This window comes from Arvicola amphibius, chromosome 1 (assembly GCF_903992535.2).
Source record: "Arvicola amphibius chromosome 1, mArvAmp1.2, whole genome shotgun sequence".
Taxonomy (NCBI): domain Eukaryota; kingdom Metazoa; phylum Chordata; class Mammalia; order Rodentia; family Cricetidae; genus Arvicola; species Arvicola amphibius.
Window position 1 is genome coordinate 62,705,612 of NC_052047.1, and position 15,823 is coordinate 62,721,434.

The 15,823-nt window shown below is 51.4% G+C and overlaps 1 protein-coding gene across 1 annotated transcript in view; it reads right to left on the reverse strand.

Moving 5' to 3' along the window:
- Positions 1-13,183, reverse strand: part of C1H4orf50 (chromosome 1 C4orf50 homolog) — a 49,533-nt gene extending 36,350 nt beyond the window's left edge. Inside the window, exons 1-3 of the mRNA XM_042054991.1 lie at positions 12,900-13,183; positions 7,654-7,792; positions 4,204-4,749 (exon numbers count right to left, since the gene is read on the reverse strand). Coding sequence (XP_041910925.1) covers positions 4,204-4,749; positions 7,654-7,792; positions 12,900-13,183 — 969 coding nt within the window. The remainder of the gene's footprint in view (positions 1-4,203; positions 4,750-7,653; positions 7,793-12,899) is intronic.
- Positions 13,184-15,823: the final 2,640 nt, after the last annotated feature.

Genomic DNA, 15,823 nt, shown 5'->3' on the forward strand with positions numbered 1-15,823 from the left:
TATTCCATGTGAGCACTGAGAAGCAAACCCTGGTCCTCTACAAGAGCATCAAGGGCTCTTAACCACCGAATTGTCTCTTTAGCCCTCTTGACTCTATTTCTTAATAGAGTTTGCTTCACAGTGAACAACAAACCTGTGGTGACACAGTCCTACAGAGGTACAAGCAGGGTCTCTCTCCAACAATGAAAATACCCCTACAGCTGTTGCCAGGGCTCACTCTATGTACCCTGCGGGGCAGGGAGAACTGCAGGACAGGGAGATACAGAAAGCACCCAGCAATGCCCATCACCCCAGCTCCTCAGCTCCCAGATGACAGAGGACATGACTGACTTCCCATCTCTATACATAAACCTCTCTTAGTGACCTCCCAGTCCAGGTCATGGCCATCTGTCTGTCTTCTGATGTAGCTGTTTAGAAGCCAGGACCACCACTGCTTCTCCTGTGTCTATCTCCCCTCCAAGTTTCTGAAGAGCAGGTCCACACCAAGATCACCCCCTATTTCCAGGGCCTAGCGCTGTGCCTGGGACACTGTAGAAGTCAGTGAACACTCACAGAGAAGCATGCCAACACACCCACTGTTCTCCCCAGCTCCTTTCACTGGCAGGAGCCCTTTCCCCAAACTCCTTCCAGTGACCCATTCCTCTGAAGATGTAGCTTTAAAGCAACATATTCTGAAAGTTGTCACCGATCTGAGTTTGGGCAAATTAAGTTCATTCCTTTAGACTCAGCTTAGGGACAGGGACACTAGGGCCTCCCTGGCTGCTTTACAACAACTAAGAGAGCCTTTCAGGGCAAGTGCTTTGTGGCTAAGAAGCAATTGAAACCTCTTCTCCCAATGCCTGCCCTACAGCACACAGCACAACTCCCAGAGTCCATCAGAAGTAAGAAGTAGAGGGCTGTCTCCGGGGTGGGGGATGTGTTCCCTTCAAGCCTGGCTTCTTCCATTTGCTGGAGCACGTGACTTAAGGCCCCACCTCTCCCAGTTCCTTCACCTGTAAAGTGAAGGCTAATAACTCCACCCCCTCATCAGCTGGCTACAGTGAAGACCCAGCTCTGGGCAAATGGCAGCTTTGTGAAGACTGTCTGCTGCAGGCGTCCCTATATATACTCACTACATACTTCTTGCCCCCAATCTCTGTTCCTTACAACAACACGGCCACATGCAGACAGTGCCTATGACTATGGTCATCTCCTCACTGAGCGGTTCATTCACTGAGCATCACAGTCTCTGGGTGTCAGTCCCATCTCACAGTAAGGATGCTGAGGAACAGAAGTTTACTAACCAGTCCAAGAATATCCTGGCCCATCTAGATCACCACTGTCCCCTAATAAGGATCCCCCTGCAGCTCCCTAAAGGAGCACCTCCCCCTTGCCATACTGAGCAGTGCTGCCTGTCCCATGGGTCCTAACAGCAGCCTCTGCTTTGTCCTCTGCTCCACACATGGGGACCACTGCTGATGGACAACTTAGGGGACCTTCAGTAAACATCTTTTGGCTCTGATAGTCGAGGCCCTGGGTGAGATGTAGCTCCTTGGGGTGCAGGGCCTGCTGAAGGGAAAGCAAGCAACACTAAGGTCATGGGTGCCTGTGATTGGCGATGGCTGTCCAGCCGAGGACATAGATCCTATCTGATGCAGCCACTGAAGAGTCCAAAACCCCAAAGAGCTACTGACACTTGCCCCTGATCCAGAGGGAAGGCCAGCAGAGGAAGGCGCGATTCCTTGCCCATATTGATGCTGTCTTGGTGCCTGTGACCAAATCACTTGCCCTTCCTTGCAGTCCCTCCATCAGCTTTGTGGGAACAACCTGGTACATGAGGGGTTACAGGAGAGGACAGGAAATGGACAAACAGAAGCAAGACCCTGCCAGGCATCTAGGAGCCCACTCTTCTCCGAGAAGTGTTTTTAAGGAACAGTGAGTCCCAGCGCTTGGGATGATGGTGAGATGGGAGAACAAAGCCTCGGGCCAACTGCCTAATTGAAAGCACATTTATGGCAATCACAGAAAGGATTCTAGATGACAAGTTCCATGGACGCATCATTTATTTTTCAGAATTACAAGGAGACAATGGTAGGTGTACACTGCTTTCCCCTTGGTGGCTGAACAAGAAGTGCACAGGAGGGACAGGCGGGAGCCAAAGTGGTGAAAATGCACAGCAGAACACAGACGCCATTAGTAAGCTGGCCCAGGCCGTTATCCGGAGAACTTGAGTATTCCAGGTTCCAATTAAAAGATACACTCGATGCTTTAAACGAGCAACTCCCATTGGTTTCTTTTGTCTGTTTTTGTTGTGTTTTGTTTGAGGCAGGGTCTGACACTGCCCAGGGTGGCCTCGAACTTGCTATGTAGTTTGAACTCCTGATCCTCTTTCCTCTATCTCCCAAATGCCCCCTCTTCTTTAAAGAATCTGAACTCGCTATGGTTTTAGGGACCCAGGGCTAACGCAGATGAAGCCACCATCCCGACACCAACCCCCAGGTCTGTCTGTCCCTCAACAGCTATGTGACATCAGGTGAGAAACTGCTGCCCAGAGCCTCAGCTTCCTCTCTGTGGAGCAAGGATGCTGAGAGCAGCTGTCCCTATCTCCACAAGCTTTGAAAGGAAGCTCTGAATACATCTGGAAAATATTAAATGTACATGTTTGCCCTTCCATCAAGTATACCCATGTTTAAAGAGCTAGTAATGAAGAGATCCAGAAAAAGCCTAACCCCTGGTGCTTTCTTCTTTGCAATCCCTGGGGCCCCTGTGTGTTGGCTGGGAATGGAGGTTGCAAAAAACCAGTGGATGCTGGACCTGCCCTGGGAAGTTCACGGCCCAGGAGGGGAGGACACAGCATGGAATGACCACTAGGGAAGACAGGGGAGGAGCGAGTGCCCTGGGGGAGGAGCTGTGGGTTGAGGACCTGTCTCTCACAGGGGTCGCACACTGTAGGAACCCACTCAGTGACGAAGAGATGGATGAGCAGAAGGACAAACCGTGAAGGGTATGAGGAGGACCTGGCTACCTGGCAACCAGTTCCGTGAGTGGACAGACGGGGAAGATACAGGTGAATGGGGACCAAAGAGATGGCTGTCAAGGCCCAAATGCTTGTTCTGCTCCCAAATTCATATGTTGAAATCTAATCACCAAGGTAACGATGTGAGGAGGTGACTAAGTAGGAATGGACCCCTCGGAGTGGCATGTCAGTCTCAGTATAGTGACACATGCCCTTCCCCCAAATGACTACTCAGCAGCCACAAGGTACCATCTATAAACCAGGTCTGCAACACTGAATCTGTGGGTGGCTTGGATTGGGTACCAAAGGCTAGACTAGTTTAGGGTGGGGATGCACTGGTTATTTCTCTTGCCACTGTGACAAAATACCTCGCCAAGGCAACCGAAAGGATGAAAGATTTTTTTTTTTTTGTCTCTCCACGTAGAGGCTACAGTGATGGCAAGGAAGGCACAGGGCTGGAAAAAGCTAGGAAAGGAGTGTGGGTTCTGCTTCTTCACAGTACAGGAAGCTCCTGAAGGTGGAAACCTTGAGCTAGAACCTCAGGTCACCCCAGAAACCCACTTTCCCCATCCAGGCCCTACCTCCTAGCAGGTGTCTCTAACCTTTCAACATTGTGACTCTGATATAGTCACTACCAAGTTCACGCTGTGAACTGCGTGGCTCTTATTTTTAAATATCCTCATAGTGTTTTAAGTCTTGGCTTTTTGTGCTGGGCTGAATTCATAGCTATCCCAGAGAGACTGCATCTCGAGGGCTTCAGACTGAACAAGCCTGCCGGATTTAAGTGGGCTTCCACCTCTTCTTCACACAGAACCATCATCTAGGGACCAAGGGCACAAACATATGAGCCTGCGTGAGAGGAGGGCCATTGCTCATTCGGGGGAGGGGGAGAAGAACAACATAAGGTGGCTGTGGGGTAGAGTACGTAGTTGGACATGAGAGTCTGCAAGTGTGTGGACAAATGGGTAGACATCAAATGGCTGGCAGATGAGTAGACGGCCATATGGTTAGTGAGTGACCATATGACAGTGGTGACCTTCTATATATGGATTGTGGGGACAGAGACTGGGTATGGTGAAGAACAGACTGGCCTCTGGGTCGGATAAATAATGAGAGGATGCTGGGAAACGACCTTGATCAAGTGGCTGGACAGGAAGTAGTCAGAGGAGGGTAAGCGGTCATTCCTGTCCTGGGTTCCGGCCACTTACCGGGCTACCATGCCCCAGCTGGGCCCGCAGGCGCCTGTTTTGCTGGGCGAGCTCCTCCACCTGGCTGTACAGGCCGATCTCCGACAGCGTCAGCCCATACACACAGCAGCGCAGTTCCTCCAGCTGCTCCTGCAGCTCCCGCTTGGTGACGCTGTGCTCCTGCAGCCTGCGCACCGCCTCCGCCCACTCCCGCTCGGCGCGTTCCGCCCTGGCCCGCAGTACACTCAGCTCTGTGGCCTCGGAGGCTCCTAGGGAACCGGCCGGAATCTGCGGCCGGAAGCTGCCCTCACTGGGCAACGGGTCCGAGGCGTGCAGCTGTGCCAGCAGGAGGCCCGCGGCACGGCCCAGGCGCCACACGTCGCGCTCCAGCCGCTGCACCTGTGCCCGCAGAAGGCGCTCTTGCTCCCGCACCAGGCCCAGCTGCAACCGCTGGGCCCGCCCACAGCGCTCTAGGGCCACCTCCTGCCGTGCCAGGGCCTTGTCCTTGAGCTGCAGCCGCTCCTGCAGCCGCTGCTGCTTTCTGGCTGCCCTCTTCGCCTCCCGCACCTAGGAGTTGTGGTGATGGGGACGTCAGAGAACCTTGAGCCCCAGGCATGCGCCTTGCTCGCTTTGCTTTCTCTCCCTAACATTCCTGTATTTCGTGCATAGTGGGTACTTTACATTGAAACTTTACACTAGGACCAAAGATGGCTCAAAGACTAAGTCGCTTGCTACCAAGCATGAAGACCCAAGTTGGGTTCCACAGGATCTGTACGTGGTGGAAGGAGCAAACCAGTCCCACAAGCTGAACTCTAACCTCTACTGTGGCATAAGTATGTGCATGCACAAAATAAATACACAATTTTTAAGTTTTGCTGATTACTGAGTTTGCTAGCACTGCAGACAAGAGTCGTCTTCACCTCACCCTAGTTTGAGCCCAGGAGCTCCCTAACTCTCTGTGTGCAGTAGACTGGAGGGGCATACACCCTGCAGATGGCTCTGGAGTTGTTCAGCTTCAACAGTTCATACCAATTTCCAAACTCCACAGAACTTTCCAGAACCTCTCACTTCAGTGATGTGAGCTGAGCAGGGGCCAGGAAGCCACAGCAGCTGTTCACAACTGTGAATGCCTCCCCACCCCCCAAATAGGACTGTCCTTAGCCCCACCACACACTCAGAAGTTACCTGTATAACGGAACAGTGAAAAGTGTATAATAAATAAATGTGACAGGAGCCAACTCTGGGGTCCAGCACGGCAGCCTTGTGTCTGACTTCTCTCTGTCCCTTGGCCATCTGCCTAAGCAGGGAACATTTGATCCATATTTAAACACCCCGCCTTCTCCCTATCATATTCAGTGAACCAGACTGGGGGTGCAACACAGCCCTGAAAAAAACTGGGAGTCTTCAGTGTTCACCTTCTGTCCAGGCAAACACTGCCTCTGTGGTAAGCAGCCTGCAGGGGAGAGACAGGGTGCACAGAGGAAAGGAAGAACAAGGCCGGCTCAGACTGGCTCTGCGGGCAGTTTTTTGGTAGGGTGTGGAGAGGGAATGAAAACTAGAGTGTTGTGTTTTCTGGATGGAAAATTCTCCTGGCTTTAAGATGGCGTGGATTAGGTACTGGGTGGCTGTGTGGTTCTGGGTGCATGGGGATCCATGGCATGAGTGGGTGGGCTTTTGGCACTCACAGGATAACCAGAGCTCACTGCAGAAATGAGGCCTCTTTGCTTCCTGGAAATATGACCAGAGCAAAGTCACCATCTGTGACAGATCAGACACAAGAGATGCCAAAACCCTGTTTGCACATCCCTGTGTTACTGACTCCCACACGCCAATGTCTCCACCAAAAGCAGAGAGACTGGAGGTTAAGGCTGTGGGCTGGGCTACAGCTGGGCCACGCGTGACCCTGACCAAGCCACTGAGTCTGTAAAGAGGCTTCTGGAGAGGTCTGCCTTAGTGTATTTGTGTTGTTCAAGACAGTAGTAACAACAGGGAAGCATGTGGAAATGGTATATTCCCACCAACGCAATTAGCTTACATGGCACCCTTACCCTATAAGCATTTCCACTGCAGGACTGTCCCCAACTGCCCTGGGGAATCCCAGGTGTATCCAGAGCAAGGCTCAAAAACCCTTACAAGGTCTCCTCAGAGAAACCACATGTCCTTAGTGCAGAACCTCAGCCTGTACCCTGCTATGAAGATACCCCTGCCCCCGGGGTTGAGAAGCTAAAGGCATGTGAGCCAAGGAGCCAGTTTAACCTGACTCTGCCTCCAAGGGTCAGAGGAGAGGTGGAGGGCTAACCCAACCCCCTAGTACTCAAGGACTGCGCTGAGCTGAGTGGGCTCCTTCACTTCCCACTTTCGTGTCGGTGAATACTACGTCATGTACCCTGGCTGTCTTTGGCTGCCCACTGTCAGATATACCCAGGATCATCTCCTATGTCATGCACACACACAAAGGCACAGCTAAACAAGACCCGAGAAACAAAGCTCCCTTCAGCGCATGCAACCTCTGTTCGTATTGAGTTCCCATCCCATGAACGGGCTGGACCTTGTAATCTCAAAGCCCCGAAGCTGTGCTTTAAAGTGAAATCCCTGAAACCGGTGCCCAGACATCACAGGGTACCTATCGTAGAGATCCAGGTTCCTCAATGTGCCCTGAACCATTGTCTCCCCTCCTGGAAGGGTTCTTATAATGAGCAAGCATGGCAGATGCAGATGACACTAAGACACCCACCTCTCTGAGCATTCTCCATGCATCTCCTCAGTTAACTCAGATGACCGCCTGAGGGGTGGGTACCGTATTATTACTGTTTTCCATATGCGGGAACTGAGACCCGTCGAGGCTTGGTCACTTGCCCAATGTCACACAACCAATTCATCAGTAGAACTAGGGTTTTCTTCCAAAACCTGCCCCTTAACTCTGCTTCTTGGTGGAGCTGTCTACTGTGCTCTGCCTGCCTGTTCCACAAAGCCTTAGCTGTCTTCCTTGGGCCTCCGAGTGCCAGCCCCTTGGCTAGGGGGTTAACTCTAAATAACCCCCGCTGGAGGACCTGCTGTGCTTCCCAGCCTTTCCCTCCCTGCACGGCCCCTTCCCCAGCCCTCCACGGCACAGGCACCGTGTTGGCCCACCTCATTCTCACACTTCACATTCCCTTCCCAGCAAGGTCTGGAAAGGTCTACTCTCAGGTCTCTGAAGTATCTTTTCCCTATCACACCCATGATGTGCCCAAGTCCCCCTACCACTCTAGACCGGGTTCTTATCATCCCTCTGTCCCCACCTGCATGCAGCAATTTGAAGACAGAGACCTGCACTGATCACCTCCCGTCCTCTGGGGCCCAGGCATGAGAAAGGTACCAACATGCCGACACCCATGCTTCCCCAGGAGGGTTGGGAGGTTGGGAGGGGGACAGAGAAGCTGAGGCCCAGGGTGACCACATGACCAAGCACTGGGAAATAGAAGAGATACGAACCTGGCTGACCAGCTCCTTCTGCAGTGCCTGTAGCCGCTCCTGGGCGTAGAGCGAGGCGCATCTTTCCTGGGCCATGCGGGCTCTCAGCTGTTCTACCTTGAGGAGAAGTTTCCTCTCCGACAGCTCCAACTCCTCGACCCTGCAGGACCATAGGCAGGATCATTCGCTCAGGGCGGGAACTATGTAAACCTCACCACCACCACCCCAGTCATCTGGCCCGGTTACTGGCCTGAGAACCTCATCGTAAAGCACTCACATATGTCATTAACTCAGGCCGGCTCTTTGGACCAGACTGGCCTCAAACTCATTCCTTTTCTACTTCCCAGTGCTTGGATGACAGGATTGAGCCACCATCCCAGGCATACATATCTTACTAGAAAGTTTCTTCTCTACCGCAGAGACATTACTTGCAGGGCTGGGAGGACGGCTCAGTTGGTTAAGAGCACCTGTTTGGTAAGCATGAAGACCTGAGTTCAAATCCCCAGCACCCACATAAAGGCTGTGCCTATAACTCCGGCACTGCCGACAGAGACAGACCTTTGGAGCTCACTGGACGTCCTGCCTAGCCAAACTGTGAGCTTTCATTTCAATGAGAGGCCCTGTCTCAAGCAATGAAGTGGACAGTAATGGAGGAGGACACGCTCATGTCCTGTTTGGGCCTCTCCATGTTTGCAGATGGGTATTGCACGGATATGCATGCTACCTACGTTGTGTATACACATACACAATGTCACTTGCCATAGCATTCAAGCTTAAGTGTTTCTCAGCCCTAAGTTAGAAACCCATATCCACGAGACCAAGAACACTGAGTGGAGGTCAACCAGCCAAGAGCTCTTCTGCACTATTGGACTAATGCTCACACCTTAACCAGCCTCCAGGTGATAATCTTCACACGGGAGAAAACTGAGGGCCTGGGAGATGGGTTATTTCCCCAGGTCACACAGACTGTGGATTCCGGGGTGACTTTTAACCTTAGTCATTCTTGCCTCCCAAACTTATGAATGTCTTCTAAAGGAAATGACTGACAGTCAGAAGAAGATTTCTGTGATTTATATATTTTTTTTTAAAAAATGTCTGTGTAACTTGTCCTTCTGCATGAGATGCTGGGAGCGGCCTAAGAGACTGACACAGGGAGCGGCTGAGTCACGCAGAGCTCTGTCTGCATGACCAGCAGAGACTGTGCCTCGCTGCGAAGGGACAAACTCTGACTGTAAATAGAAGAGGTGCACAGCAGGATGATGGTGACACCCGAAGGGGAAGTCAGAGCAGTGCTCCCATCACAGGTGGACAAGACATTTCTGTCTCTAGTACAGTGCTAGCCCTGCCTCCATGCTAGGTCACGTTGGCCTGAGATAGCCCTCCATCTCCCATTTCTGCACGTGCTTTCTCCTTCACCCAAGACCACCTGGTGACCTTCTGTTCCGACTCAGTCTCTGATCTACAGAGATGGGCAGGCTCTGCTTCCTGCCTCTGTCTTTTCCACCATGGGAGCCTAACTGGGTTAATTTACCACTAAGGCCCTTAGATTTTCATCTGTCAGATAAAGATACAGACAGCTGCACTTTGCTCAAAGGATTTTGTCTAGATTAAAGAAATGGTGTCTTACAATTCAAAACACAACTAAGGGCTCCTCTCCTTGGGGAGGTTCCCCTACCCCACTTGAGTAAATCCTCACTAGCGAATCAGTCAGGAGGCAGAACTGGCACCTTCCCACTGTTTCTGAAATGCACCAAGAGCCAAAAAGGAGAAAGTGGAGTCATTCTCTTCATTTGGGGAAGAAACCTGTGTCCCAAGCTCGGGAGACAAAGACTGTTTCTGACAGGAGCAAGAAGAGATGATCAGTGTATCAACAGATACAGTGCAGTTGGCCCAGATCCTCCCAGACCCTGATCCCTGGAGGAAGGATGGCACCCTTCACAGGCACAGAAGCACAGAAGCCTCAGGGTGGGTGAAGTCATTCTGTGAGAGGAGATGGGTCTTGGAGCATCACTCGGCCTCTCTCTCCTCAGAGTGAGACCATAGGGAGAGCTGAACATAGGGAGGAAAGCTGCAGAGGCCCAGAGCACCGCACTGCTGCAGCTCGGAGAGCTGGGGGCCAGGGCGGGTACTCAACAGAGAACTGAGGGTCAAACATCTCGGAGTCAGTCCCAAGGGCATCTGAAGTGGGTGAGACCCTACCGACAAATTGAGCTAAGCCTGAATCCTAACTTCCAGCCTCCAGAGCTGTTCATCGACTGAGCCAGGGCTCCTGCTGTTTGGGTTCTGTTTTGTTTTGGAAACACTATGTGAATGAAAACATACATATGTGTGGGGACCAAAGGCAGACACGGGGTGTCTTCCTCAACCACCCTCCATATTTTTTTTTTTATTATTTTGAGACAGGGCCTCTTACTGAGCCGGGAATTCACTTGTTGTAGGCTGGTCAGTGAGCTCAGCTGATTCCTCATCTCTGACTCACAAGACTGTGGTTGGGGGTGTGCACCACCCCTGGCTTTTACTTGGGTTTGGGGGATTCAGACTCAGGTCCTAAGGTTTGTACGTCAGGACCTTTACAGACTGAGCTACCTCTTTAATCCCATCTCTGTAGGCTGTTTTTAAGTCACCAAGTTTCACAGTTGTATGCCTATAATCTTAGCAGGATGGACAGACAAGCGGGTCAAGAGTTCAAGTCCATCCATGGCTACTTAGCGAGTCTGAGGTCAGTATGGGCTATGAGAACTTCTGCCTCCAATCCTACCACCACTACTGCCAAGAAAACTACCAAGTGTGTGCCATTTGTCACGGCAGCCACAGGAAACCCATACACCCAGGACCATGATATGAGCAAGGAGAGCTTTTCTCTGACTAAACTCACCAGGTGAGGCTTGTAAAGAGACTCATGAAGAGCGCCACAGAGAACGCCGTGAATCCAGGAGGCTCCGCCATGAGCACATGGGCCCACAGCGGCCACAGACTGGACTTCTGGGCACCTGGAATCAAGTCCTACTGCCCTTAAGGATAGACAGGCACAGCTACACATCCTGGGCCTTGGTGTCTCTTTCATAAAACAGAATACTCTCATCCTATTTTCCGGTTTTAAGGATTAGCCACGGAACACTTGCTGAGCAGGGAGGGCTGGCTCAGAGCAACAGTGACAAGTGCTCAGGATGACTTTACTGGATTTCGGTCAGAAATGACTGCGAAACACAATCCAGTGAGCTAGGAGCAGGCTTTTTATTTTCCTTCAGATTTTCTAACAAATTTGGTGATGTTGTTTTCATATTTTATGCATTTCTTTTAGTTAACTTCATTTGTTGAGACAAGATCCGACTCTGTAGCCCAGGCTGGCCTGTGACTTACAATGGTCCTCTTGCCTCAGGCTCCTAAGTGCTGGGATTCCAGGCATCAGCCTCCACACCCAGCTCTGTATTATTTCCATAATAAAAATCTTTGGCATGTTATCACTTTTTAATTTAATTTATTTTATATTTTAATTTTGGGGAGACCAGGTGACAACCTCAAGTGTCATCTCTCTGGCACCATTCACCTTGTTTTTAATGTATCGATTTTGTTGAGGGAAACAGGGCACGTGATGAGGTCAGATGACAATTTTGTGGGAGTTGGTTTTGTCCTTCAACTATGTGGGTCCCAAGAACTGAACCCATATCATCAGGCTTAACAGCAAACACGCTAACCCAATGACATATTTCACTGTCCCACATGTTAACTCTGTGGCTGCAGCAAGCCCAGTGTGCATTCCCAGACACTCACTGCTTTCTAGTGGACCATACCTACCAGGAAGACACCAGGAAGCCAGCTAGGTGTCTGAATTCGTAGTGGGCCATTCAGACCCTACTTCTTCTCTTCGTACCCCTGACCCTGTAGTTTATGCTTTCAGCCTCAGTTCCCCCATCTGGAGAAGGAGGTAATAACACTTTATACATCTCAGGACTCAAGGGACTCAAAGTGGGGTCAGACTGGAAGGCAGGCAGAGTGATCCCTTTTCCCTTTCAACCCTGCCACAGATCCTACCTCCCTATCCCCTGGCCCTCTTCTGCAAGATGTGCGCCTCATCTTCAAAGAGAACAGTGGCTCTGGCCTCACCCTGGGCTCCTCAGAGGTGCCTCCATCCAGGCGCCCTGCCTCACCCTGGGACCAAATCAACGAACAGATCCGCAGCACAGACTCAAACCCACTGTGAGCCAGAACGAACTTGTGTTCCTTCCATTAACTCAGTATTTTGCCACAGTGACAGGAAAAATAACTAACACACAAGGTCTTGAGTAACTCTCAGGGACACCCCACCTCCCTTCCTAGCTACCATGAGAGGAACAGCCTTCATGAGGTTCTCATCTTGTCATAGACCTATAACTATAAAGCACGCTAACCATGGAAACCTGTAAGACAGCAGGCCAAAGCAAGTTCCTCCTCTTGAGAAGAATGAATGGAGGGAGGGAGTGAGGGAGGGAGGGAGGGAAGGAAGGAGGGAGGGAGGGATGGAGGGAGGGAGACCAGCAGCACAGTGTTGCTCTAGGACATGCAAGACCCCAGCAGCCTGCAGCATCTGTCCACAAAACCACCAAAGAAAGGGAAGACAGGAAGAGGAGGAGAAGGGAGTGTAAGAGAGGAAAATGAGGGAGGGGATGGGAGAAAAAGGACAGGAGGGGCCATTAGGAAAAAGTCAGAAGATATGGTTTGGAAAAAAGACCTGATTCCAATGGCCATTTGGGGTCTGTGTGGGCTTCACCAGGCCACAGGGCCCACTCCAGAGGCTCAACAGAGAGAAACACCTGCTTGGTATCCTGTACCAAGATGAGAGAGGAGCTGGGAGGCCAGACAGAGATGATAGACAGCTGGTTCAGCAACGCTGGAGCCACTTCTGATCCTGAAACTAGGGGACGACTCAGAGGGAGTATGTGAACAGGGTTTGGATCAAGCCATACAGCAGGAGTTGGGCCAACAAAGAAGAGAGGCACACATCTTCTGGGCACAACCACAAGAGAACGGAGGTAAGGGAAGAGGGCTATCTTTCCCCTTTCTCATCCACTGTCAGTGCTTCCCATTGGCTGGACCCCGTGGATGGTGATCAGGCACAGAACAGGACCATGACAGGAGAAGTGAGGGCAAATGACCACCGGAGACTGGTTCTGTACCTCTGGTGAGGCCAGGACCTCAGCTGGAGGCAGGAGTCAAAGGATCATGGTGTCAAGGGAATCCATCAATGCCCCCTTCCCCCTACACAAGCATGCTCACAAGGTTACACCCACCTGCTCCTCAGCCCTGACTCTGACATCACATGCTTGTCCACAATGGCCAACAGCTTCCGCTCCGAAGATTCCAGCTGCTCCCTGAGCAGTCCTGTGTCCAAGTCTGGGTTGCTGGCTGCTTCTGGAAGGCATCCCTGCTCCTGGTCACTCTCCTCCACATCTCGGAACACCCAGGACGTGTCAATCTTCACATCCACGTTCATCACATCAAAGCCATCACTACTGGGAGCTCTGATGACGTAGTGGAAGCTTTTCTCAGTCTGTTCCTTTGCTGTCGGATCCATCCTAGAAACATTTCATCGGCCCAGGCTTAAGAAAAATGGAATGAGTCTGCAACATGGGTTTTCTGGAAATTTCGAGATGGCTACCATGCCTTTGGATTGTCCGGGGGAATGTCCTTTGAGAAGAACAAGGACAGGTGGATTATTCATGAGCGGGTAGCTTGGGTTTCATCCGCACAAACACCATGCAATATATATGAGCATCTCCTTTTACAAGCTGGTGTGCTAGAACACACCCAAGCTAGAATGCGGCTCAGACCAGTCACCTGGAATTAAACGCTTAGCGAGGCACACAAAGAGGAAAATGAAGGTTTTCGGGTGTCCACATCAGTCACAGGTTCTCCAAGGCAAGCCAAGGCCATCCCCACCACAGGGACTGAGGGTCCGGGCCGCTGTTTGTATATAGCACATACTTACCAAGGACCTACAATCTGCCAGGCAAAGAAGATGGAAAATTAGTGCCACACTGAGCGGTCTCTCACACCTACCTAGTCCAGTTGTCCTGGTGACCCTAGGAGATAGGCATGACAATGACCATTTTAGAGATGGTAAAATGGAGACCTCAGAAGGTGGAAGAGCTTGTCCAAGCCCCACAGATGGGAAGGAACAGCCAGGTCTGACTCCACACTTGAGAATGCGTGTGCAAGCCCGGGAGCTGTGAGATCAAGTATGGAGAGAAACTGGCTTCTGGACAGCAGGCAAGTCCCTGGGCACTCAGGGCAGGGGGAGGGATCCAGAGGATGATAAAGCAGGAATGGGAGGGAGCAGCAGGCAGGCACAGGCAGAGATCTCTGGAGTGCAGGCACACCTCAGGTCATAGCCAATAGCATAGGAGTGGCTGGCCACATGGCATGTAGAAGGGGGCCATGCTCACCTAGGTGCTCAGTGTTCTTGGGCCTCTCACTGTGAGGATAGGGCACGCACAGTCATTAAGAGCCAAGCTCAGGAGGTGGCTGGTCCAAGGTGGTTTCAAAGGGTTTATAGAGGGAAAGATTTGAGACCACCAAGCACACCAGAGGCCAGGACTAGGCAGAGAGGTGAAAAGACAGAAGTATGAACATCAGAGGCGTTGCTCTTCCAGGGAATAATGAGAGCGGTTTCCACTCAGGTGTCTTAGCGCCTTTTCCTTGGAGCACTCAGGTGTGGTCCTCTCTGAAGTCGTGCCCCTCGGGACCCACAGGAAACCTTATTTTCCACTTCCCACCTCTGCACATTGCTGTACATTCAGTCCCTTGCCATTTCTCAGACAACTGCCTCTTGCCATAAAGATAGTCATTTAATTTAACCCTTTGGATAAATCCACTTAATAGAGCCAGGAGGTTGCCCAGCTAGTGGGTGAATTTGGGGTGAGTCATTCTTGGAAAGGAGCAACCATGGTCTTGGGACTCAATGGGGTTTGGCTGGAAATCACGTACCGCTGTCTGAGCATCCTGCCCATACCCCCTCTGGGTTGTTGAGGACGTATCTCACACTGGCGTTACCCTTTCCAGCAATGAAGCGAGTGGTTCTCCTTTCTCCCTTTGCAAAGAGGCCTTCTGAGTTCTCAATAGTGGTTTTCTGGGGTTTGGGCAGGAGCAGGAGGGTTGCATAAAGAGCTGCAGCTGAATGGGCAGGCAGGCGGAACTAACAATGTGATCCACTGGCCTTAAGGGACAGGAAGATCAACTCAAACCCTGGGTGCTGGGCCTGACTCCTTGGGTTTGAATCCTGCCTCGGGTATGAATCTGGACAAAGTACTGAGCATCTCATGAAAGTTTCTCCGCTCACTGTGTAAGTACAGGTACCTGTACCGAGTGAGGGATGCATGACTGGATTCACACAGCCTGCTCGAGAGCCCAGTGCACCCTCAAGGCTAAAACCCGGCTGGATGGGATAGGCATAGCAATGCTGCCTGAACCACACTCTCAGCTGCCTGGGTTGTGACCAGCTTTGTTGCTTAGCTGCTGTAGGCTACTGGGCAAGTGGCCAACACCTTGCAAAATGACACCATACACAGTAAACAATTCTTTACCCCACCATGGGGACGATTTCCCAAGTACTTAGCATGTGAGCCCCAGAAACACTGGCCACAAGATGCTACCTGCGTGGGAAGGTGGTTGCTAGCTGAAGGCAGCAGAGACCAAGAGATGGGCTCCCCGAGAAACAGCCCTTCTTGCCCACACAGACACAGGACGGCTAACTCTTCTTGGCGAATCACTGAGACTTAGGGGGAGAAGAGTGGGGCTGGGGAGGTTGAAAAGAGAAATGGCTGCCAGGTAGAGGGTTGGTACTGTGGCCCCATTGTGTATGGACAGGGCCTAATGCCTTTGGGGACATGACTGAGAGATAGCCACAGAAAGAACACAGGTCATGACTAGGGCACCCATCTTAAAACCTCAGCCTTGAGGTGAAGGGAGAGGGCGGGATAGAGGGGCAGCTTCAGCCCAGGAGACCCCACTCTTTCTGTCAGAGTAGGGCCCTGAACACACGGGTTGGGGTCTGCAGAAACCCCTAAGAGTGTTTTAACAATGTGATAGAGGAAGAAGGTAACAAAGTGCTTGGTTTGGGGTTTCCTGCTCCATGATGGGAGTCCCTTAACAAGCTGAGATTAAATATAAAAAAATTTAAAAAGGATACTTAATCTCAGCTTGTTAAGGGACTCCC